A 25,353-nucleotide genomic window follows, 5' to 3' on the forward strand; every position below is an offset into this window, starting at 1 on the left:
ATTAGCTTGCATCAGTTTATCTTAATGAGGAGCTTATATAGCTGGCTGTTATCTTATACTTGGCACACTGACATGAAGGAATCAGAAGGGCTTTATTGCCATATGTGTGAGAAATCATATCATTAGGAAATTGCTGCAGTCCTTGGTGCAAAACAAAGGGTAAAAATAAGAGATAAGCAAAATATAGGAAGTAAGAATATAATCATGATAAATATAATAATGTTTAGTGGCAGTAATTAGAGAAATGGCTACTATAAACAAGAAGGTTTAGGTACTGATCAGAGCGGAACAGTTCAGGTGCAAACACGACACGGGGTCATGTGACTGAAACCAAACGACTGGAGTGGGCAGACCTATTCATGAGTCCAACTGCAGAGGAGAAGAAACTGTTCTTGTGGTGAGAGGTTCTGGTCTGAATGAATCTGAACCTCCTGTCAGATTGGAGCAAGTCAATGAGACCGTGTCCAGGGTGACAGTTATCTGTTATCCGACCTGCACGCCTCAATGTCCTGGAGGTGTAGAGGGAGAAGAGGGGAGAGAACAACCCTGAGGGGAACCCGTGCTGATGGTCCATAGGTCCTTGACATTTTCCCCCAGCCTCACTCGTTGCTTCCTGTCCATCAGAAAGTCGGTGATCTACCTGCAGATTGGGTCAGGCAAGTTCATCTGGGAAAGTTTGTCTTGGAGGAGGTCTGGCAGGATTGTATTGAAGGCAGAGCAGGATTCTGGCGTAGGTACCCGCGGAGTCCAGATGCTACAGGATGAAGTGCAGAGCCATGTTGGTACCATCATCTACAGACCTGTTGGCTCTGTAGGCAAACTGCAGGGGGTCCAGAAGGGGAGCTGTGAGGGTCTTAAGGTAGGGGAGAACCAGGTGCTCAAATGACTTCATGACCACAGATGTCAGAGGTACAGGTCTGTAGTCATTGAATCCAGTGATCCTTAACTTCTTAGGGACAGGGACTACGGTGGAGATGTTGAAGCAGGCAGGCACATGAGATGCCTCTAGTGAAGAGTTGAAGATGCCCGTGAACACTGTTGCCAGCTCAGTGATTTAGAGTGGCAGGAGAGCCGGGGGGTTGCGTGCATTTAGAGTCTTGAATTGCTTCCTCGCGTCTGCAGGGTTGTGGTGGAGGTGTGTGGTGTGAGGACCTCCTGGGTCGGGTGTGGGGGGTGCTGAGAGTAAATTCCACAGTGAAACAGTTAGCTTATCTAAAGCCGGGCAGACACTGTGCGACTTTTTCACTCGCAGCGTTCAGCTTCAGCTCAAACTGTACGACTTCCTCGCAGGGCAGATCTCACGAGCCAGGTGCTCACACTGTACGACCCAGTTCTCGGATGCGACGTGACTGCTCACACTGTACGTCTGGTAGCAACACGTCGGCCCTAAAAATGTGCTAAAAATAGCCGTTTTTACACAACACGTCAGACTTTTTTGTCTTGTTTTGCCTGTTGTCCTTCGGGAGTGCTGCAGGAGGACACACAGGGATTTATGGGGGTTGGATGAGGAAAAGGAAATAAAGAAAGTAAATCTGTGTTTTGTGATCAGTTTAATTTGACATGAACACGACAAACACGCTTTCTTGACAATCTTTGTGAGTAAAAAAACGTGTAGAAACAAAAACGAACAGCGTGTGTTATTAGGGAAATAGCGGGCGAGCGGCGTTGATGCAGGATTGCGCATGCGCCGTGAACGGTTCTGGTACTTTTTGGGTCGCAGCTGCTCGCAGCGCCGCTTCAACAGTGCGATACCCTCACGAGGGACGAGCAAAATATCAAACACGCCAGAAGTCCGTGCGAGCTCACTACTGCTGATCGGCAGCTGGTCACGTGGTGTTAATCGCCTCTCGTAACCCCCTGTACACTACACGACGCTCGGCGCAAAACTCGCCCCGATGTCGTGGATTCTCGCACGACTGGAAAATCGGCTCAAAAAAGTGAAAAAGTGGCACAGTGTACGCCCGGCTGAAGTCTGTGATATGTGATTGCACACTGATGTCACTGTTCCCACCCTTCATTCGGACTTTGAGTGGATTTTGTCACGTGAGATTCACCGCATTGTTAAGGGACCCAGAAATAGGGAGGAAGAAGAAAACAGTAAAAAAGCTCCTGTGTGGAGTTGCCATAGAAACCTCACAGTACAGGTGCTGGCCAGTAAATTAGAATATCATCAAAAGGTTGAAAATATTTCAGTAATTCCATTCAAAACGTGAAACTTGTACATTATATTCATGCAATGCACACAGACCAATGTATTTCCGATGTTTATTACGTTTAATTTTGATATTTATAGGTGACAACCAATGAAAACATCAAATCTGGTATCTCAGAAAATTAGAATATTCTAAAGGCCAATGAAAAAATGTTTGTTTCTCTAATGTTGGCCAACTGAAAAGAATGAACATGAAAAGAATGTGCATGTATAGCACTCAATACTTAGTCGGGGCTCCTTTTGCCTCAATAACTGCAGTAATGCGGCGTGGCATGGACTCGATCAGTCTGTGGCACTGCTCAGGTGTTATGAGAGCCCAGGTTGCTCTGATAGTCGTCTTCAGCTCCTCTGCATTGTTGGGTCTAGCGTATTGCATCCTCCGCTTCACAATACCCCATAGATTTTCTATGGGGTTAAGGTCAGGCGAGTTTGCTGGCCAATCAAGGACAGGGATACCATGGTCCTTGAACCAGGTGCTGGTGGTTTTGGCACTGTGTGCAGGTGCCAAGTCCTGTTGAAAGGTGAAGTCTGCATCCCCATAAAGTTGGTCAGCAGCAGGAAGCATGAAGTGCTCTAAAACTTCCTGGTAGACGGCTGCATTGACCCTGGACCTCAGGAAACAGAGTGGGCCAACACCGGCAGATGACATGGCACCCCACACCATCACTGACGGTGGAAACTTTACACTGGACCTCATGCAACGTGGATTATGTGCTTCTCCGCTCTTCCTCCAGACTCTGGGTCCTTGATTTCCAAAGGAAATGCAGAACTTGCTTTCATCAGAAAACATAACTTTGGACCACTCAGCATCAGTCCAGTCCTTTTTGTCCTTGGCCCAGGCGAGACGCTTCTTGCGCTGTTTCTTGTTCAAGAGTGGCTTGACACACGGAATGCGACACCTGAATCCCATGTCTTTCATGAGTCTCCTCGTGGTGGTTCTTGAAGCGCTGACTCCAGCTGCAGTCCACTCTTTGTGGATCTCCCCCACATTTTTGAATGGGTTTGTCGTCACAATTCTCTGCAGGGTGCAGTTATCCCTAGAGCTTGTACACTTTTTTCTACCACATTTTTTCCGTCCCTTCGCCTGTCTGTTAATGTGCTTGGACACAGAGCTCTGCGAACTGCCAGCTTCTTTAGCAATCACCTTTTGTGTCTTGCCCTCCTTGTGCAAGGTGTCAATGATTGTCTTTTGGACAGCTGTTAAGTCAGAAGTCTTCCCCATGATTGTGGTGCCTTCAAAACAAGACTGAGGGACCTTTTAAAGGCCTTTGCAGGTGTTTTGAGTAAATCAGCTGATTAGAGTGGCAGCAGGTGTCTTCTATATTCAGCCTTTTCAGAATATTCTAATTTTTTGAGATACCAAATTTGGAGTTTTCATTAGTTGTCACTTATGAATATCAAATTTAAATGTAATGAACATTGGAAATACATTGGTCTGTGTGCATTGCATGAATATAATGTACAAGTTTCACGTTTTGAATGGAATTACTGAAATATTTTCAACCTTTTGATGATATTCTAATTTACTGGCCAGCACCTGTAGATGTTTTTTTTTCTTTTGTCTCAGATTGAAGAGGAGATGGCAGCTCTAGATGAATAAACTGTGTCATTAAGTTCTGCTGTGAAAATAGTTCATCCACAGGTTCCTTTGTTAAAAAATCTCTCGGAAGTCAGGAAAAGTTTAAATGTCCTACTTTCTTTCCCCTGTTAGTTTTTGCAATGATGTCTTGTTCGGTGTGTCACAGATCCAGTCCAGTGTAGAAAAAGTTAAAGTTGAATAATTATATACACGCAAACATGTTTGAAAACTTTCTTTAAACATCTTTGGTACGTTCTTTCTGTGTATTTGGCTTCTAATTCCATTTTTGTGTTTTAAAAAAGAACCAAAAATGGAATGTTTGAAATGCACACTAAATCTTACAAAATGTCTGTTTGTCAGCAGATAATATTTTTATGTTTGTAATTTTAGCAAAGTATTTGGATGTAAATAAACTCCCCCATAAAGTAATGATTTAATCAACAACCACTCCACAACTTACTCAGTCCTGTTCAAGGTTATCACCACAGTTAGTCAAAGTCACTAAAATGCCCGTAACTCAGTTAATTTTACTGATATTAAGCTAACATCTGCTGTGGCTATGTAAATAATTTTTGTTACTTTATGATTAGACAGTGGATTCAAGAAATAGCAGCAGGGATATTTTTTCTAGCAATGTAATAAAATATCTGTATTCTGAAATATTGCAATATTTTGAATTGTAAGTAAATTTTGAATTGATATTTTAAGCAGTGTATTGATTAATCAAAAATTGAATGTGTACAAACATTTAATGTAGGGCTGCACAATATATCGAAAAATTATCATTGTGATAACAGGACGTGCGATAGGCCCGTCGCAAAGCACGTCAAAAACGGCGATAAATGTCTGGTTCAAACATTTACATCCGTGTTATACATCAACTTTTTGTAAACCAGCTCTGTTTTTTACGTGGAAGTATTATTTGACCAATCAAATGAAGTCCTTCTGATATGCGGCCAGTCAGATGGGTCCGTTCACGTAATACGCCCCTTACGTAGACCCTTACCCCAAAATTCCACTATCTCCGCTCCGCCCCCGCTTTCCGCTGCCCCTCGCTTCCCTTGTTCGTCATGCTGGCTCAGATTAACGAACGCACTTTGTGCTGAGGTTTCTGGAATCAGCGCTGCTTTCAAACGTGAACGTGAGTCCGCTCGGTGTCGTTAAGCAGCTGATAATAACCGGGCTGACTCCGACACGTGCCGGTGAACCAACCCACCTACCTTCATGTCGCTAGTGTTCCACCGGGTGGTGACGTTAGCCCCGGGCTCCGGTTAGCTTCCAGCTAAAAGGCTACAGCACTCTCCTCCCAGTCCCACCCTGCTAAAGAGGGCCTGGAAAAGTTCCCCCACACATCAAAGTGATTTTTCATTTATGAGCTTTTATAACCTTGTTAATCAGGATAGTTGATTTGCTGCTGCACATAAACTGTCAGTCAGAAGCTCTGCTAGCCGCTTATCTTAGAGGAGCTAGTTCAATTTGTTAGCTTGTTATCAGAATCATAGTTGCAGTTTCATCATCTGAGCTGCTTTTTAAGATCTAGGGTAAACTTGTTCAATTTGGGGTTAAAAACAAACGTTTTCACATATTTTCCATGTAGTTTTTTGCCAGTTCCTCTTCTGAAAGGTAGACATTTGTTTTTCTCTTTCCCTCAGAAAATCTTAATATTCTCCTAGTTTGGCCAGCACAGTTCACTTCCCAGTTACAGCAACAGCCTTATATCATAACCACATAAGTGGAGAAAATGCTCAGTAGCAATGAGAGAACTGCATGTAAGTGATGTTAACTATTATTTAACATTTAAACTTATTTTATGGCTTTTTTATTTATTCTAAAAACCCTGGTAAGGGATGTTTTTCTGTATTTGGAGCATCAGAAAAAGTTTTATGGTGGTGGTGATGTTTTAAAGTCACTGAGAAACTGCATGCATGCTGTTTGTTGTTTTGCTGCTAATACAGTAGCGGGTGCAGCTGCTAATACAGTAGCGGGTGCAGCTGCTAATACACTAGCAGGTGCAGCTGCTAATACAGTAGCAGGTGCAGCTGCTAATACACTAGCAGGTGCAGCTGCTAATACAGTAGCAGGTGCAGCTGCTAATACAGTAGCAGGCGTAGCTGCTAATACAGTAGCAGGCGTAGCTGCTAATACAGTAGCGGGCGCAGCTGCTAATACAGTAGCGGGCGCAGCTGCTAATACAGTAGCGGGCGCAGCTGCTAATACAGTAGCGGGCGCAGCTGCTAATACAGTAGCGGGCGCAACTGCTAATACAGTAGCGGGCGCAGCTGCTAATACAGTAACGGGTGCAGCTGCTAATACAGTAGCGGGCGCAGCTGCTAATACAGTAGCGGGCGTAGCTGCTAATACAGTAGCGGGCGCAGCTGCTAATACACTAGCGGGCGTAGCTGCTAATACAGTAGCGGGCGCAGCTGCTAATACACTAGTGGGTGTAGCTGCTAATACAGTAGCGGGCGCAGCTGCTAATACACTAGCGGGTGTAGCTGCTAATACAGTAGCAGGCGTAGCTGCTAATACACTAGCGGGTGTAGCTGCTAATACAGTAGCGGGCGCAGCTGCTAATACAGTAGCGGGCGCAGCTGCTAATACACTAGCGGGCGCAGCTGCTAATACACTAGCGGGTGTAGCTGCTAATACACTAGCGGGCGTAGCTGCTAATACAGTAGCGGGTGTAGCTGCTAATACAGTAGCAGGCGTAGCTGCTAATACAGTAGCAGGCGCAGCTGCTAATACACTAGCAGGTGCAGCTGCTAATACAGTAGCAGGTGCAGCTGCTAATACAGTAGCAGGCGCAGCTGCTAATACACTAGCGGGTGTAGCTGCTAATACACTAGCAGGTGCAGCTGCTAATACAGTAGCAGGTGCAGCTGCTAATACAGTAGCAGGTGCAGCTGCTAATACACTAGCAGGTGCAGCTGCTAATACAGTAGCAGGTGCAGCTGCTAATACAGTAGCTGGTGTAGCTGCATATTTTTGCCATAAAAATGTTATGTTGTAATGGAATTCATGCATTAGTTTTTGTTTGCTTTGAACCCAGGGCAGACGTCACACGCCAGACGACATCAACACTGCATACTTTAGTATTTGTTCATTTATCGCGAGTAATATCGATATCACAATATTAAGCACTGTTATCGAATATCGGAGGTTTTCCTAATATCGTGCAGCCCTAACTTAATGTATGTATTTTTTCTTGAGCAATTTAAACTCGGGCTGCAACGTGGCAGCATTCTTTACTGCCTTCATTCTGACTGAACAACAAAATCTTGTGATAATACTGGATGTTTCCTGGCCTAAATTTCCCAATTAAATTCAGTCTTTAAAAAGGCAAATATCATTCAGCTTTTAGTATGGCAAAATACCATGTCATCTCCTCTGAATTGCGACACATTTAAAATTTTCGTGGCTTGGGCTGAATGAAATCTGGATGTCTTGCCAAGTGGGTAACACTTATAAACATATATAAGTGATCTGGCATATCACTGAAGTCACTAGTAAGCATGTTTCCAGAACAGTAGATAGTCTGACTCTTGGCAGAGCTTCTCTGACACTAGGTGAGACTCACTAAAACAAACTTTGATTACCATGACTTCTAGCCTACATATCTTGACAGATTGTAGCAGAAGCAAAAGTATTTTGCTCTGCAGGTCGGTCTTGCCACGCTCCACTGGAGCCTCGGCAGGCTCGAACAGTCTGGTGTCTTGCCAATCACTGTTTGGTGGGTGGGATGTTACTATAACTAAGCGAAACAAAGATGGCGGCAGCTCGTTTTAAACTGCTTTGCCATACAGACATGGGCCTTTCTGTGAGACAAGAGCAGGTACAGGTACTTAAGTTTATTTAGAAAAAGGATGTATTTGCGACTTCTTCAACAGTGTATGGTGGACTGCCTCATTCACTAACATCCATGGCAGTAAGTATGTCATGTTTAGGGTTGGGCGTAGTTTGATTTTAAACAATTCCGATTCCAATTCCTTGCTTCGATTCCAGTTCCTATCGATTCCCGATTCCGATTCTTTCAAGACATGACATGTTTTAAATGAGCCAGCTAACCACAGGTCCTACTTGATGAAATAATCTTAACTTCAACATGAATTTTAACTCTACGAACAACATCATCACCTTCATTTAGACAAAAACATGTTTTGGAGAGAAAAAGAAGACGACTTGCAGCACAACCAGTGTGTTTGTTTCTGACCACAACCAAAGTCTGGAAGCAGCCTCTGGGATGAGAAGCTAAATGTCTCCAACATATCCAGACACATCCAGCTGTTTTCAGCTAAAACTCTCAGGATGATCATGTCCAGGATGACTGAGAACTACACCTCCATGCTGCAGCAGCTTCAGTCAGAACAGGAAGTGAAACTTAAACGTAGCTGGCTGCGTCTGACTGCTGACGCTCCGTGTGTGTTTTTATTTCTGCAGTGAGACAAACTCACCTCGCACCGTCCAGAGTTTGTTCTTTAAAGCTTCTATTAAATCCACCGTGTTGACGTATTTAACACGTTTCCTCTACGCTGCAGGAGTTAAAGTTTACATTACGGAGTAAAGGTTCGGCAGATGCCTTTGTTTATATTTGGCCGCTGTGCGCCGGGTGGGGGGAGGGGAGACTCGGTGCTGCACACAGACAGCTGGTGTGGTCAGCTCTGAAAAACGTTGATCGCAATTTGCAGATCTCGTTTATTTTTCACGGAGATCAGCCGCGGATTCCTCTTCCGCATTCTAGGAATCAAAACTAGGAATCGAAATGAAAATCTTTGAACGATTCCGGGAAAAGTGAACAGTTGGAACCGGTTCCATTCGATGCCCAACCCTAGACTCATGTTGTTCGTTGTCCAATAGCATGCGGAGACAGTTTGAAAGATGACAGTAAATTCTGCCCCATGACTAAGCTCTGTCTATGGGCCGTGGCCATACTATATATTCACATATGTAGGATGGCTCACTTGACTTCAGTTTTTGACATCTTCTAGAATGGTAACTGAGATTATTCACAGCTAATCTTCTGGGTGCTAACACAATACCTCATGATAATGAGATTCAGCATAGCAAGTCTAACTTGACCTATAACTATAATTTCTCAACATCAAATATCCTATGCTTAAAATAAAGATGCGTCAATAACATCCTCCGGGGATTGGAAACGATCAATAATCAGCATGATCATCCAGTCGGAGGTGGCCAAAACCTGGTTGAGTTGGCGAGAGCTGTACAAGAATCTGTCTGAAATGTTTAGCTTGTTGTTCTCATATATGTAGTAAGTCAGCCTCGCCTCTTTTTGTTAGTTCCTGTAACTCAACAATCCATTAGGATTTATGATGGAGCAGAAAAGCCAGCTTTCCACAGGTCATTGAAAAGACCATTAGCAATCAATTTTAACTGGTGCTTCGGTAATGGAATCAACATGACTCGTGTCCTGAGAACGATTCACTCCTATTGTGTGTCAGTTCTTGTGCCCAGCACAATACTTGTGAGAAAATCTCCTGTAATTTGTAGCCTAGTTATAAATTCAGCTTGAGCGCATTCACTTAACACCCCTTTATATGCGTGTAGGACGAGCCAGACAGGCGAACCCCACTGCGCACGCTGTAACGGCAGTAGTACCCCCGGCTCATTCTCCACCCCCTGCTGAGACTCTGGGTGTGCCCATATGTGATCTGAGTCGTGTCTGGCTCTTGCTCATGAGGGGGTAAAGGTTTCTGTCTGCTGCCGTTGCACTCAACCCGTGAACTGCTGATGGAGCAAAAGCAACCTGCATTCTTTGCTGTAAACAGCTGTAAAGACGCTGCTGTACTAGAGAAGCTTTTAGCATTTTTGATGTTTTTACAGATTCACATTGTTTTGCGATGGTTGAAGGTTCATTTTTAAAGACCACGTCCCACTGTAGTCCTGTTTTATTAGCCGTCTGCTCCTTGGCGGTTGACATTTGGCTGCTGAAGAGCAGAAGTTTTGGGTAATTCACTTATAATCCAGTGCTGTGGAAGAGAACGCTGTAACAGTAAAGTCTCTAGCACACAGGTCTAATTGCATTATCTGCAGCACACCATCTGATGCCCTGCACGCTGCGTCTAGTCTCTTTCTCTTTTCGTCTTCATTCATCTGTTTCTGACTCCCACACCCTAACCCTAACCCTCACATCTATCATTTAATGGTTTTCACACTCTTTACTGGAAGTCATTATTTAATAATGACTGTAAAGTTTCAAGTGTTGAATTAGTTCTGTGTAATATTTATGATGCAGCCATGAAAATATGATTCTCTTTTAAACTCTGTTTGGATTATAAAACAGTAAAATAATAATGATTCATTTAGTTTCCTGCTTGTTGAAACTAACTTAAACTTTATCAGAAATTCTCCTGAGTTTCTTAAACCAATCACGTTTTCTCTGACTCAAACATCTGATTCACCAAATTTAACTCAAATGGCTTTTATGCAGAATTATTTTATGGGGGCAAAAGGTTTTTCTTTAAATGCTGCTGCTGTTAAGGACATGTTATAAACTAGTTTTATTTATTAGGTTTTAGTTAGCATAAGCCTCTTGTGACCTGGACATTGCCTCTTTGTTTTCTTTGGCCAGAGTGGGTTATTGCTGCTGTGGATAATCATGTATTATAAACCTTTAAAGAGGCTAGAAGTCATTGACGTTGCCTGTGTGCTCTCGTTAAGTACGGGGTTAGGGTTAGCGAATCTAACAGTGGCTCATGTCGCTGTTTAATTAATACAACAAACGCTCGGGGAGGACTTCCAAGAGGTTTGGGACATTTGAGTCAAGTAAAAAAGATGCTTGCCTACATATTCTCACATATACCGGCTGATTAGTGTCAGCACAGCATGAATCAGTTCAGAGCTTTTTACTTTGGCAGAAATTAATCTAGAGATGTGAACGTAGCACTGTCCTACCGCTATAAAGGCTAAAGCTATCTGGGCACTGAGCTTTTTATGAAATGTGTGTGTTGTGAGGTTTCCATGGCATTTTTGTGGTGCCAGTCTCATGATCTTCTGATGGCGCTTCTCCTCGCAGACAGAACAGCACCAGATATTAGCCACCCCCATCTTTAGCCTGTCTTTTCTTCAGAAGCTGGTTCATACAGAACCCCGCCTGTCAGTTTTCCCACTCTTGCTCTCTTTACGTTGAGCCAAGTGAAACGTGGACATCTAGCAGTGCTGGCACACCTCTTTCATGATTCCAGACGGCCAGATCTAAAACCAGCTGTGAAAGTGTGGCACCAACACAAAGCACCTACAAGTCAGAGCTCCATAAAAATAGCAAGAATATGCCTTCTTGTTAGGATTTCAGCAGGATTTACTTTGCTAGGCTAGCTAATGAAAAGGGCATGCTGTTCAGTAAAGTATTTTTATTGGAACGGTGTTGCGTACTCACACATTTATCCTGGGCTAAACTAACCGTGACTTTGGACACTGCTAATTTATGTTTCTTGACCTTATTGTACAGACAAGTGTCTACACAGGCCACGGTTTAAAGGACACAAGCATTTTATCTGTACCATGTAATTGGATCCCACTTGTTTAGCATAAACCTGTCCTGTCACTTAAAACAAAAATGGCAAAGCCTTCGCTTTCATTTGCATTTTCATGGCTAAACTTCATGTCAGGCCCGGATGGGCTCAAAGAGCTGCCTTCCCCTGAAAAGAAGGAGGCCCAGTTCCAGTGCAGGGTTTCCACGGGCCTGCAGACCCCCCCTCCACTTCCCACACAGGCTAGAGCTGCAGAGTCGGAGTGCGATTGGCTCTGTTCTTCAGGCAGCAGGGTAATGTCACCCTGGTTCACCATCACGGCTCATTCTGTACTTTTATTCTCCTCAGAGCCTCTAAACGCCTCATTAGTCTTTAACAAGACTGCAGAGCCTACTCCAAACTCTGCTTTAACCCCCGCGTGTCCGGCCAACTTTCTGACTCCGACAGCGTCAGCTGTGGTTCTGAACACTTTCACGGTCTGTGCTGCACGTTAAGTCTGCCGTTTCAGCGTTCACATGCAGCCTGTTGGTTCTGTTTGTGATTCTGATCACTGTCCAACAGCAGTGGGATCAGTAGTGTGGGGGTTGATTTGGACTGAAGCCGTCTTCATAGACACCCAAACTGAATAGAGAACATTGATGCTTTCCTATCCTGCTGCTCCCCCTCGCTTGCTGTCCCTCGTTCCCTGAATGAGCCTTTCAGGACTCTAGGCTGAGATACAAAGCCTTCCTCTGCCAGTTAAAGATACAGGGTCCAGGTCCTCTTAAACAATCAGTCAGGTGCACAACACGCCAATCTAACAGTAACTAGTGTTTTCCTGCATCAGTGCGAAATCATTTTTGCTTATCTGTCTGTGGTTCTGATTCAGGACTAACGAAGCTGTCCCGCTCTCTGTTTCAGGGGGTCCCACAGCTCCCATGTGCCAAGGCGTTGTACAACTATGATGGTAAAGAACCAGGAGACCTCAAATTCAGCAAGGGTGACATCATCATCCTGCGCCGGCAAGTGGACGAGAACTGGTTCCATGGGGAGGTGGGTGGGGTGCACGGCTTTTTCCCCACCAACTTCGTCCAGGTCATCAAGCCTCTGCCTCAGCCGCCGCCTCAGTGCAAAGCTCTCTACGACTTTGAGCTCAAAGACAAAGAGGCTGACAAGGACTGCCTGCCCTTCTCCAAGGTGGGACACTGTCACTGCCACATGGTCAGAGTAGTAAAACAAAAATACCTCTCATTACAGTGACAATCTGTCTCGTAAGCCTTCATTTTCTAGAGTTATGTGTGTGTTAGAGTGTCAGGCCTTTTAGCCGAAACGCCCACAGCGACGGTTTGAATTCAGAGCCAGGCTTCTTGATGAGCAGCTGTGATTGGACTAGGAAGAATAAATGCCGTTTACGGCGAAGCAAAGCGTAACTACAGTGATTAAGCGTTCTTGTTTATCCAGCTGTTGAACCAGACTTGATTGTTTAGTATTCTTTCATCACTTTATGTGCCACATGAGCAAAAACAGAAACGAGCAGAGTCAGTGGTACCGAGACACGAAGTGTCCCTGTGACGAGTTCTTTCAGCACCTGAGTCTGTCCTGTTCTTCAGCTACCTCCTTCCTTCCATCATGTTGTTTTTGTTTCTGAAGCTGAAGCAGCACTCTCACACCGTCCTTCCAGCTCCTGTCTTCACACGTTGCTCTCTGCTGTGTGACTTTAGGATGATGTCCTGACTGTGATCCGGAGGGTTGATGAAAACTGGGCGGAGGGAATGCTTGGAGATAAAATTGGAATTTTTCCCATCTCATATGTGGAGGTAGGAAGGCAGCATTATTTTTCTGTTGGAAAACACCTGCTGAAGCTTTTCACATGAACGCCACTTTTGGATGAAATGAAGTGAATCTTTGCTAACTAAACATTTATTTTTCCACTTGGAAGCCATAACATGCTTCATTTATGAATGAATGAATCTAAAATGAGGATTATAAATAAGCCAATAAGAACAAAATAAGCCAAAATAAGGTATTTGCAGCAGTTTTGTTTAAATTTTGTCTTTGAAATTAAAATTTCTTCACAATAAAATAAACTGTAGTAGGACATGTTTATGTTTAGATTAGTTATTGAAGTACTGTTGCTCACTGATTATTGTTTTCATTGCATTAGAGGCTCCTTTGCTTACACCTGGTGTGTGTGTGTGTGTGTGTGTGTGTGTGTGTGTGTGTGTGTGTGTGTGTGTACGTGTGTGTGTGTAGTATAACGTTGCTGATGTGTGGGGCCTTAACCTCTACCTTTAACATCCTGACTTTAGTGATGAGCCGACAGACTCGGCTCCATCAGATCCAGCACTTCGACTTTTATCTTCTAAGTATAAAAAGCTGCTCGGGGCAAGTTGAAGAACCCTGTGATTACCTGAAACTGCTGCTGGGATGTTTTTCATCTTCCTCAGGCACACCTTGCTGTGTCTGAAATGGTCACAAGCCAGCTGGCTCAGACCAGTTTGCTTCATCAAGATAAAGGTGTCTACACAGAAGGTGTAAGCAGCAGCCATCAGATGTTGTTGTATTCATACTTTTATCAAATAATCTACGAAAGAATCAAGTAGAAACAACTTTGAAAATCCAAAACTCTCTGACACCTAACCTGAAGGCAGGTGAGCCCCTCATCCCTGCTGAGAATGTTCTTCACCAGAAACACGAGTCCACGAGTGTGAACAAACCAAAGGAAAAACAAGTCACTTTTTGTGTGTGAGGTATTTTTATTAAAGGATTTATCGTGTTTGAAGGGATGAATAAAATTGAACAGACTGACGTTTCTCTGCATTGCTAACTGTTTAATCTCTATTTTCATGGTAATCCTGGATGTGCTCCGTCTGATTGTGAATTCAGTAACCTGATGACCTCAGGGCTCATCGACCTGCCTGACCACAGAAGTCATCATTAATGCTCCTGTCTGTGCCACCCCTGCCCCCCCCTCCTCTCTTATAGTTCAACTCTGCAGCGCGTCAGCTTATCGAGTTGGACAAGCCGTCTGACTCGAGCGGAGACTCCGGTGAAGGGGCCTCCTTGGGGCCTCAGAGCAACGGTGCCCAGCGGCCAGGGGAAAAGAAGAACAGCAAGAAACGACATTCCTTCACTTCTCTCACTATGTCCCACAAACCCATGCTAGCTCCTCCTCCTCAGCGCCACTCCATGGAGATTAGCGGGCCGGTCCTCATCAGCTCCAGCAACCCCACAGCAGCTGCTCGCATAGGCGAGATCAGCGGGGGGCTTTCCAGCAGCGCACCTTCACAGGTGAGATGGCTCACCCGGAGGCAGAGCGAGAAGCTGTTGCACGTGGTTTACTGTCTGAAAATAAACCGACCGCCTGTTTCCGGAGCAAGAATTAGACTTCTCACACGACTTTGAAGGGAAGACATTCTCCCTTGTTGTGATGAATGTTGGGGAACTCGGCTGAAAGGAGGCACACTCTGAGCAGATCTTTGGCTCTTGTTCTGTTTTGATATTTATTGCCTTTAAAGGCACCACTCTCCCTCTGCTAGCAATTAGACCGTCTTTCCTCCGTCATTCCAGACTATCGCGATCAAACGCTCGGAATCATGGATTTGTAACTCGACTCATCCACAAAGTGGCTCCAGCTTGGCCCTCAAGGTTTCCACGCCAAGTCTGACATGAGAACAGGTCACAGCTGCTTTGTGGTTCCAGCGAGACGTTCAGAAGAACTCAGAAATATGTTCTCAGTTTTAGACCTGAACTATGAGCAGCTGAGAAAGTAGGAAGAAGAGTGTGAAATATCATCCTTTATGCTGATTAACCAGCAGATCAGTCCTGATTTGTTATTTCAGACATGAATTTGTTGTCACCAAAGACAGAAGTCATTTTAGACATTTTTAAACATTTCCAGGGCTTCAAAGTTAAACAGGAATAAACTATGAGACCACTTTAAATTCAAGCACTGCTTTTCCACAGATACTCTGCTGCTGGCTTATTCTACTGTTCTATGTTACTGTCTGCTTTGCATCCATTTTAAAGATGTTGTTGTTGTATGGAAACTCCCGGCTTTCTGCAGTGATTTGTTCCAAAGCCCTCCGTCAAGCTCCGTTATTAAACTTTTTCTGTACGGTGAGTTTCATGTTCTTCTCTGTGAGATGAAGACAAAAACAGTTCTTGTCTACAGCAGATCTTAAAAACCACATCCTTCTCATGTAAATGTCATTTGTGTGACTTCTGTCGACACAGAGGTTTGATTTATCGTCTGTTTTCCACCGTTTGCTATCAGGAGGCTTTTTAGAATAACAAACTTTGTTTTTGTAAAGTGATACTTCCTGCTGGCGGTCCGGTTGATTTACACATCGCTGTTTATGGAAAAGCTCGTCAGGCAGACTCTGTAGCCTCTGCATGCACAGCCTTTTGTCTCCTGCGTCTCGTTTACCTGTTGGTCTTCTCTGTGTCTGAACATCAGGCAGAAAACAGAATGTGTAGTTTGCTCTGGGAGCTAAGCCTTCAGTTTCCCAGTGCAGCAGGCTCTTTTTGCCTTTATGTTTAAAAATGATGCCATTATTGAACTATCCTGTGTGTTCTAGTGTTAGTTTAAACCGTTGTTTTCCTGAGTGAGTCACTTTGACGCTTTTGTATTTGGTCCTCTGAGAGGTTCACCTCAGGAGGCGGATCTGTCTGAACAGTCATCTGTGGAGAGTCTGCAGGCTGCAGGGAGAGAGCTCATGCCCACAGTGTTGCCTTGCTGCTGGGATGCCATCATGATCCAAAGGGATGGCTGATTGGGAAAGCCCCCTCTAATTTATTGGGCTGCTTTGAGGTCACCTGACTTTTTTGGCCAATCATATCACGTGGTTAATGTGGTCATTGGCTTGACACAAAGCCTCATGTCTACACAACGTGTCAGGAGAGTTATTTTGAGAGAAAATGAGAGACTAGTGATTGTTGTGTCCTTGTGTTTTAGGTCTGAGGAATCCGAACACTGGTGTTTTCTCTGTTCACTTCAACATCCCTTTTCCTTTTTACTTGACAGGTACATATTTGCACAACTGGACTAATTGTGACTCCACCTCCCAGCAGTCCTGTTACTACAGCAACCGTCTTCACATTTCCCTCAGAGATGAGCTACACATCCATCGCTTTGGTAGGTTTCATGTATCTTACAAGGACATCACTCGTATTTAGCTTTTTTCTGTGCACCACAACAACAACGGGCTCAGTTTTATTCTGTTTTTATGGCCTTTCTAAATTCTAACAGTTACACAATAACACCATCTGTCCAGAAAGGACTGTGACTTTTGTCTAGTACTGCACATAATTTAGTGCATTTTAAGGGCTTCTAAGATTTTTTAATCATATAAACAACTATTCATGGCTTTACATTGTGAAACAAAGTAGATTTAGGGATTGGCAGAAAAACAAGGAGCTCAGGTTAGCTCAAGCTAGTATCAGCAGTAGCTCGGGCTAGCGTTGTTCTGTGGTTTGCATCATAGCCACCAACATATATCATTGATGCTGAAGCGTGTTGGAAAATGCAGATTTAGTGGGGTTTGTCTAAACTTATGATGTGTTAAATAATAATAATGCTTTTAATTTATAGGCGCCTTTCAAAACCCATGGTCACCTCACAAAAACATGATAAAACTTATAAGATCATTTAAACTAAAGGTGCAATATGTAAGAATAAAATAAGAATGACATCTTGTGGTCAAGTGTGGATACTGCAGCCCGTTTTCTAAACACAGGAGTGACAGTAAGTTTCATGGCTGTTGCCAGTTATGGATCGGAAGATTTTGGATGAGTCATAAACAGGAAGTCGATAAATACCTTCCACTGTGATAACGATTTGTTGTTTGAGTAGCTTGAGAACATTTTAGAGACGACTATTTTTTGTTTCTAATTCACCATTAGCATTGTTAGCTCAACGTTAGCCTCTAGCCTTCTTTACCTGCTAATGGAGTCAAACTAAAACATGCCGTGGCTTCTTTGGGGTACAAGAAATAACTTCTGGGTCACTCCTGTAACTGGCGCAGACTCAGCAACTCCGACTACGTCCTTCTTTAACCCTTTTGGCTAAGTATGGATTTAGGGGATGCTGGGAGAGAGCGAGTGTAGGGGGACCCTGGGCAGCTCCCTCTGGGGATTCCACGGTGTTTGCCGGCCTGAGAACACAACACCTTCCCCCAGCAAGTTCTGGTCCTGCTCTAGGGTCTCTTCAGTGGGATTTTCCCATAAACTCCAAAAGGAAGATGACCAGAAGTCATCAGCTAATGGGGATCTTAACAAAAAAACAAACAAACAAACAAACAAACAAACCAGAAGTCAAATCACCCCAATTGATTCATTTTGATGAGGAGGAACAGCAGTTCTACTCAACTCTTTGTGGATTTCTGAATGATCTCCAAGACTGAGCCTGGAGCTCGTTTCAGTCACAATCCAAAACTTAAATGTCTGTTCCTAATGCCGATGGTCCTTTAGCACTGCTGCTGACCTGATCTGCATCATATTACTGACGATGAAGCATCGATCCATCTCTCGGTCTGTTCTGCCATCCTACAAAATCAACATGTCTCTTCTAAAAATCATTCACACCAGCTTGTTAGCCTCCTTGGGTTTGTGCAAAGGGTGGCAAGCTGCAAAATTTCATTTGAAGCTCTGATCTGAAAATGTTTTTATAGCGCACACACGCACGCACACACACACACACACACACGCACGCACGCACACACGCACGCACGCACGCACGCACACACACACACATTGAGAAGCAGGTGGTGGTCTAATTTCCCCACCGTTGTGGCCCAGTGAGAGCTCTCTACAGTGGTTCTGCTGTTTCCCCCTCAGCAGTGTTCAGGTTCCAACTTTGTTCTCCTCCTCAGCTTCTGATGGCTGCTGCTCTGTTGGTTATGAGGATAAAAGAAGCAGTAGCGGAGCATTCTGATTGGCCGGCCTAATATATGAGTTCTACAAATATAAAAATACAATTTATTCATTGCTAATGAGTGTAACAAGGCAGGCATATTAAACTGCATTATGCTTCCTGCGCTACTCGTTTTAAACGATGGGTCTCTACAGCAAAATGCTGCAGCTGCAGGACTGGTGGCTAAAGAGAGTCACACACAAATGTGACTAAAAAGTCCGGGGGGGTGATTGGCAGCAGCAAAGTGAGTTGATGAAAACACGACATCAGAGCTGCCATGATGGCTTAGTGGTAGGGATGGGTACCGATTTCGGTACTTTTTAAGGTACCGACCGAATTCCATAGTACCGACCGAGCACCGATTCACGTCATTTCAAACGGTGCCTCGTTTCGGTACCCGTCCTTCATAACGAGAACTTGCCTAGACAGCTGCGCATGCGCAAGAGCGTTATGTCGTCGCTCGCTGCGAGCCAGTTGTAAACAGAGCTAGCCTAGTGAACTAGACCAAATTCTTGCTATTTAGTCTGGCTTGCCAGGCTAAAACAGAGCAGCATGGTAGAAAGAACGCACGCTAAAGCTTGGGTCCACTTCACTAAATGTGATGGGTAACTGGGTGATGATGAAACCAGCGACAATGATCTAAATGAGACATCCTCATCTTAATCTGCTCCGGTAGGTAAATATAATTAGCTTGATTATGTTAGCTTCCGTTTCGCTAATGGTGCGTTCGCTTTCTCCTCGGAACTCCGAATTCCCGACTAGAAGAACATGAACGCGCTCTAAAGTTTGGCTTCACTTTACTAAATGCGACGGGTGATTGGGTGAAGATGAAACCAGCGACAACGATCTAAGTGTGAGGCATCATCGTTTAATCTGCTCCAGCAGCTAAATAAACTCTTTAAGATAACGTTAGCTTGGTATGTTAGCTTCCATTGCCACCATTGTTATCAGCTAATGGTGCGTTCGCTTTCTCCTCGGAAATTCTAACTTCCCAGTAGGAAAAATCAAAAGAAAAAGGACGGCAAAAGGAATGAAGATACACAGTAAATTTAGTTCACACTAAAGATGTTCGCTTCAGTTTAATTATCAGCTTATAAAACTACAAGGACGATGTTAAAGAGCAAGTCACCCCCAAATAAACTTTTTTTTGCTGATAAACTAAATAAACGAGTGTCTAATCGTGCTGCAGACATGTGTCGTCAATAATTTGGCACTTCAGTGCATCTTAGTTAAAATTTTTATATTCTGCCTAAAACTGGCAGTTGTGCCGTTGTCAGGAAAAAACTCTGCACTGTATTCTAATTTAAATCTGCCACCGCTATTGGCTAAGAGGTATGCTATGATGTCATCTGGTACATTATGATGTCACAATGCTGTCCTGAGCCTGTGTGTGTGTTTGTTAGCAGCTCCGCCCTCTCGGTCTGCCAGGCAACAGCATTTGTTGCATTTTTCAAACATGAAGTGGGAGTGGAGTTAGAATATGGTAGGGGTTGACTTGCTCTTTAAAATACAAACAGTTGTATGTTATTTATCGTGATATTTATCAAATATTGTTATATATTGAGAAAAATATATATTTAATTATAAAAGAGAATTAAAATAATAAACACTCAAAAGTATCGAAAATTGGTACCGTTAAGTACCGGTATCGATTCGTAGGTACCGGGAGTCAGTACCGGATCGATTCAAATGTCAAAGGTACCCATCCCTACTTAGTGGTACGCGAAGATCTCACCAGGAATGAGCGTGCACATTTTAGCTTCATGGCGGATCCAACAGAAATACCAACGTAACACGGCTGCGCAAAAGAGGCTGTGGACATGGTGCACACTCATCACTTTGGGTGTGCATGCGTACCTGTGCACACCAGGATATAACCTTACCACCAATCAGCCCCAACATAAACAACAAACATGTCTTCCCTCCCGCTGGCTCATGTAGTCCTTTAACCTTTTTAGGGTTTCTGTTGAGTGACTTCTCCCTTTTACAGTTGCACAACGCAGCTTAGATATGTGTTTGTGAAGATATTTGATACAGTTATTGTACATACTCTGTTAATATTTTATTAAGAGTCCATTAATCCCTGCAGCCCACTCAGAGTGGCGTGCACACTTCCTGTCTGTCTCTGCGTGTGTGCTTCGGTATGTGGAGTTGGTGAATGAGCAGGATTATGTACACAAAAGGTTGAGTTCTCCGCTTCACTTGGGAAACCTACATGATGTTTCTGTACACACCATTTCTCTAGCCTGCAGGCAACATAATTATCTCAGCTCAAGCGTCGGCAGTGAACCGAGACTTGCAACGACGCTCACGTATGCACACAGCGGTGCCACTCCACCAGCGTGTCATGGAAGCCATTACTCTGTGGCTCACTGCTGCCGGCGTCGAGCACGGGCGGCTCCTGGGTAGTGGAGTTATCTGCAGCATCATCTGGCCCTGTTGGGTCTTTATTTATTTATTTAGGTTCACTTTGTGACGTAATATTCAAATTACTCAATACAATAAACATCTTAAAATGATTACATGTCGAAAGCTTTTAGTCACAGACGGTAAATAGAAGTGAGTGAAGTTTAGGTGGTTTGATGGTCGATCTTAGCGATGTTTTCATCTCCATGTGTTCTAACACACGTGGTTACCCGGCAACAAGCAGAAAGAGAGACGTTCTTCTTTCTGGGACAAGACTCTGTGTCTGAATAGCCTCAGTGATAGCTGATCTCTCCTCCTCTCGTCTTTGTCGCTCATAAACAAACTGGTTCCGTGCTCGCGTAACGCTGCTGTCGAGGCGAACGTTCCTTCTTGTTTGTGTTTTCTTTTGTGATTTATACCAAGAGGAGATAAGTGGTGAATTGTTGTGAGACTGTAATTGAATGCTGATCCTATCTGACCACTAATATGATTTTCTTTTCCTTTGCCACAGGATGCTCTCCCACCACCCCCTCCTCCTCCCCCGCAGGCCTCTGTCAGCGGAGCAGCGTACTCGGTGGCTGCTGGACAGAGACCCTCCCCCAGTGTCAGCGACCAAACTGGGAGACAAAGACCTACAGTGTGAGTTACACTAACAGTCCCATGCAGAATGTGCAGTCATTTTAAATGTCGCAGGCATCTGGTGGGGTGATGAGGAGAGACCACCCTTCTCTCAGCTGCCAGTGTGGGCCCGTGTGCAGGTGAAAGGGTCGGACTTAAAGGTGACACTCTCCAGGGTCTGTTTGGGGAGATCCTTTCTCTCAACCCTGTCCCCTTTACCCTCATTACTCCCCCGAGTCACCCACACACCTGATGAGTATTAGGTCGTCTCACGCCTGCTCTCCTGCCTTCGTCTGGTTCCACTGGTGAATACATGTCAGGTTTTATGTTCCCTCGCCTGAAAACACTGAAATCAGACAGAAAACATCCCAGCTGAGGCTCCTGCCCAGCTGCCAGTACAGGCCTGTTCTTGTGCTGCTGTGCAGAGATGACTCGCTGTACAGAACAGCGTGTGTAGTCCTACAAGAGGAGGAGATTATCCACGCTGATTGAAAACTATGCCGTCTCTGTTTACTGTTGAATCTAGCTATGTGGCAATGTTCCCGTACACTCCCCGCAAGGAGGATGAGCTGGAGCTGCGAAAAGGAGAGATGTTCCTGGTGCTGGAGCGCTGTCAGGACGGCTGGTTCAAGGGCACCTCCATGCACACGGGCAAGATTGGAGTCTTCCCCGGGAACTACATGAGTCCGGTCAGCAGGTGGGGCTTTAGTTTAGCTGTTTACTTCTGGCTTCTTCGCTTTTAGTTGTGGAAATCGCTGGACTGGAGCCACATTCCTAAGAATTCCCATAAAGAACAGCATTTGATTACTTAGCAAATTCCTCTTCATAAATGTGTAACTACTTTATTTCTTTGAGGTCTGCTCCCAAAGCCGGTAAACAGTTGACTATAAATGTGGAAAAGTTGTTTAAAGTAACTCGTGTTCAGACGTGTTTTTGTCAGATATGTTAAAGACGCAGACGTGTTAAAGACGCAGGCGTGTTAAAGACGCAGACGTGTTAAAGACGCAGGCGTGTTAAAGACGCAGGCGTGTTAAAGACGCAGACGTGTTAAAGACGCAGACGTGTTAAAGACGCAGACGTGTTAAAGACGCAGGCGTGTTAAAGACGCAGGCTTGTTAAAGACGCAGGCGTGTTAAAGACGCAGGCGTGTTAAAGACGCAGGCGTGTTAAAGACGCAGACGTGTTAAAGACGCAGACGTGTTAAAGACGCAGACGTGTTAAAGACGCAGGCGTGTTAAAGACGCAGACGTGTTAAAGACGCAGACGTGTTTTTGTCAGACGTGTTAAAGACGCAGACGTGTTAAAGACGCAGACGTGTTAAAGACGCAGGCGTGTTAGCAGGCGTGTTAAAGACGCAGGCGTGTTAAAGACGCAGACGTGTTAAAGACGCAGACGTGTTAAAGACGCAGACGTGTTTTTGTCAGACGTGTTAAAGACGCAGACGTGTTAAAGACGCAGACGTGTTAAAGACGCAGACGTGTTAAAGATGCAGACATGTTAAAGACACAGACATGTTAAAGACGCAGACGTGTTAAAGACGCAGACGTGTTAAAGACGCAGACGTGTTAAAGACGCAGACGTGTTAAAGACGCAGACGTGTTTTTGTCAGACGTGTTAAAGACGCAGACGTGTTAAAGACGCAGACGTGTTAAAGACGCAGACGTGTTAAAGACGCAGACGTGTTAAAGACGCAGACGTGTTTTTGTCAGACGTGTTAAAGACGCAGACGTGTTAAAGACGCAGACGTGTTAAAGACGCAGACGTGTTAAAGACGCAGACGTGTTAAAGACGCAGGCGTGTTAAAGACGCAGACGTGTTAAAGACGCAGGCGTGTTAAAGACGCAGACGTGTTAAAGACGCAGACGTGTTAAAGACGCAGACGTGTTTTTGTCAGACGTATTAAAGACGCAGACGTGTTAAAGACGCAGACGTGTTTTTGTCAGACGTGTTAAAGACGCAGACGTGTTAAAGACGCAGACGTGTTAAAGACGCAGGCGTGTTAAAGACGCAGGCGTGTTAAAGACGCAGACGTGTTAAAGACGCAGACGTGTTAAAGACGCAGACGTGTTAAAGACGCAGACGTGTTAAAGACGCAGGCGTGTTAAAGACGCAGGCGTGTTAAAGACGCAGACGTGTTAAAGACGCAGACGTGTTAAAGACGCAGACGTGTTAAAGACGCAGACGTGTTAAAGACGCAGACGTGTTAAAGACGCAGACGTGTTTTTGTCAGACGTGTTAAAGACGCAGACGTGTTAAAGACGCAGACGTGTTAAAGACGCAGACGTGTTAAAGACGCAGACGTGTTAAAGATGCAGACATGTTAAAGACACAGACATGTTAAAGACACAGACATGTTAAAGACGCAGACATGTTAAAGACGCCGACATGTTAAAGACGCAGACGTGTTAAAGACGCAGACGTGTTTTTGTCAGACGTGTTAAAGACGCAGACGTGTTAAAGACGCAGACGTGTTAAAGACGCAGACGTGTTAAAGACGCAGACGTGTTAAAGACGCAGACGTGTTAAAGACGCAGACGTGTTAAAGACGCAGACGTGTTAAAGACGCAGACGTGTTAAAGACGCAGGCGTGTTAAAGACGCAGACGTGTTAAAGACGCAGACGTGTTAAAGACGCAGACGTGTTTTTGTCAGACGTGTTAAAGACGCAGACGTGTTAAAGACGCAGACGTGTTAAAGACGCAGACGTGTTAAAGACGCAGACGTGTTTTTGTCAGACGTGTTAAAGACGCAGACGTGTTAAAGACGCAGACGTGTTAAAGACGCAGACGTGTTAAAGACGCAGGCGTGTTAAAGACGCAGACGTGTTAAAGACGCAGGCGTGTTAAAGACGCAGACGTGTTAAAGACGCAGACACGTGTTAAAGACGCAGACGTGTTTTTGTCAGACGTATTAAAGACGCAGACGCGTTAAAGACGCAGACGTGTTAAAGACGCAGACGTGTTTTTGTCAGACGTGTTAAAGACGCAGACGTGTTAAAGACGCAGACGTGTTAAAGACGCAGGCGTGTTAAAGACGCAGGCGTGTTAAAGACGCAGGCGTGTTAAAGACGCAGACGTGTTAAAGACACAGACGTGTTAAAGACGCAGACGTGTTAAAGACGCAGACGTGTTAAAGACGCAGACGTGTTAAAGACGCAGGCGTGTTAAAGACGCAGGCGTGTTAAAGACGCAGACGTGTTAAAGACGCAGATGTGTTAAAGACGCAGACGTGTTAAAGACGCAGACGTGTTAAAGACGCAGACGTGTTAAAGACGCAGACGTGTTTTTGTCAGACGTGTTAAAGACGCAGACGTGTTAAAGACGCAGATGTGTTAAAGACGCAGACGTGTTAAAGATGCAGACATGTTAAAGACACAGACATGTTAAAGACGCAGACATGTTAAAGACGCCGACATGTTAAAGACGCAGACGTGTTAAAGACGCAGACGTGTTAAAGACGCAGACGTGTTTTTGTCAGACGTGTTAAAGACGCAGACGTGTTAAAGACGCAGACGTGTTAAAGACGCAGACGTGTTAAAGACGCAGACGTGTTAAAGACGCAGACGTGTTAAAGACGCAGACGTGTTAAAGACGCAGGCGTGTTAAAGACGCAGACGTGTTAAAGACGCAGACGTGTTAAAAACGCAGACGTGTTAAAGACGCAGGCGTGTTTTTGTCAGACGTGTTAAAGACGCAGACGTGTTAAAGACGCAGACGTGTTAAAGACGCAGACGTGTTAAAGACGCAGGCGTGTTAAAGACGCAGGCGTGTTAAAGACGCAGGCGTGTTAAAGACGCAGACGTGTTAAAGACGCAGACGCGTTAAAGACGCAGACGTGTTAAAGACGCAGACGTGTTTTTGTCAGACGTGTTAAAGACGCAGACGTGTTAAAGACGCAGACGTGTTAAAGACGCAGGCGTGTTAAAGACGCAGGCGTGTTAAAGACGCAGGCGTGTTAAAGACGCAGACGTGTTAAAGACGCAGACGTGTTAAAGACGCAGGCGTGTTAAAGACGCAGACGTGTTAAAGACGCAGACACGTGTTAAAGACGCAGACGTGTTTTTGTCAGACGTATTAAAGACGCAGACGCGTTAAAGACGCAGACGTGTTAAAGACGCAGACGTGTTTTTGTCAGACGTGTTAAAGACGCAGACGTGTTAA

General features: G+C 44.6%; 1 protein-coding gene across 2 annotated transcripts in view; it reads left to right on the plus strand.

The window, feature by feature from the left end:
• Positions 1-25,353, plus strand: part of sh3rf1 (SH3 domain containing ring finger 1) — a 42,671-nt gene that overhangs the window by 13,496 nt on the left and 3,822 nt on the right. For both annotated transcript variants that reach the window (XM_015975629.3, XM_054734871.2), the window contains exons 3-8: positions 12,179-12,454; positions 12,979-13,074; positions 14,243-14,548; positions 16,284-16,394; positions 21,088-21,215; positions 21,721-21,891. In XM_015975629.3, the coding sequence (XP_015831115.1) occupies positions 12,179-12,454; positions 12,979-13,074; positions 14,243-14,548; positions 16,284-16,394; positions 21,088-21,215; positions 21,721-21,891 (1,088 nt within the window). The remainder of the gene's footprint in view (positions 1-12,178; positions 12,455-12,978; positions 13,075-14,242; positions 14,549-16,283; positions 16,395-21,087; positions 21,216-21,720; positions 21,892-25,353) is intronic.

The sequence above is a fragment of the Nothobranchius furzeri genome, chromosome 8 (genome assembly GCF_043380555.1).
Source record: "Nothobranchius furzeri strain GRZ-AD chromosome 8, NfurGRZ-RIMD1, whole genome shotgun sequence".
NCBI classification, from domain to species: domain Eukaryota; kingdom Metazoa; phylum Chordata; class Actinopteri; order Cyprinodontiformes; family Nothobranchiidae; genus Nothobranchius; species Nothobranchius furzeri.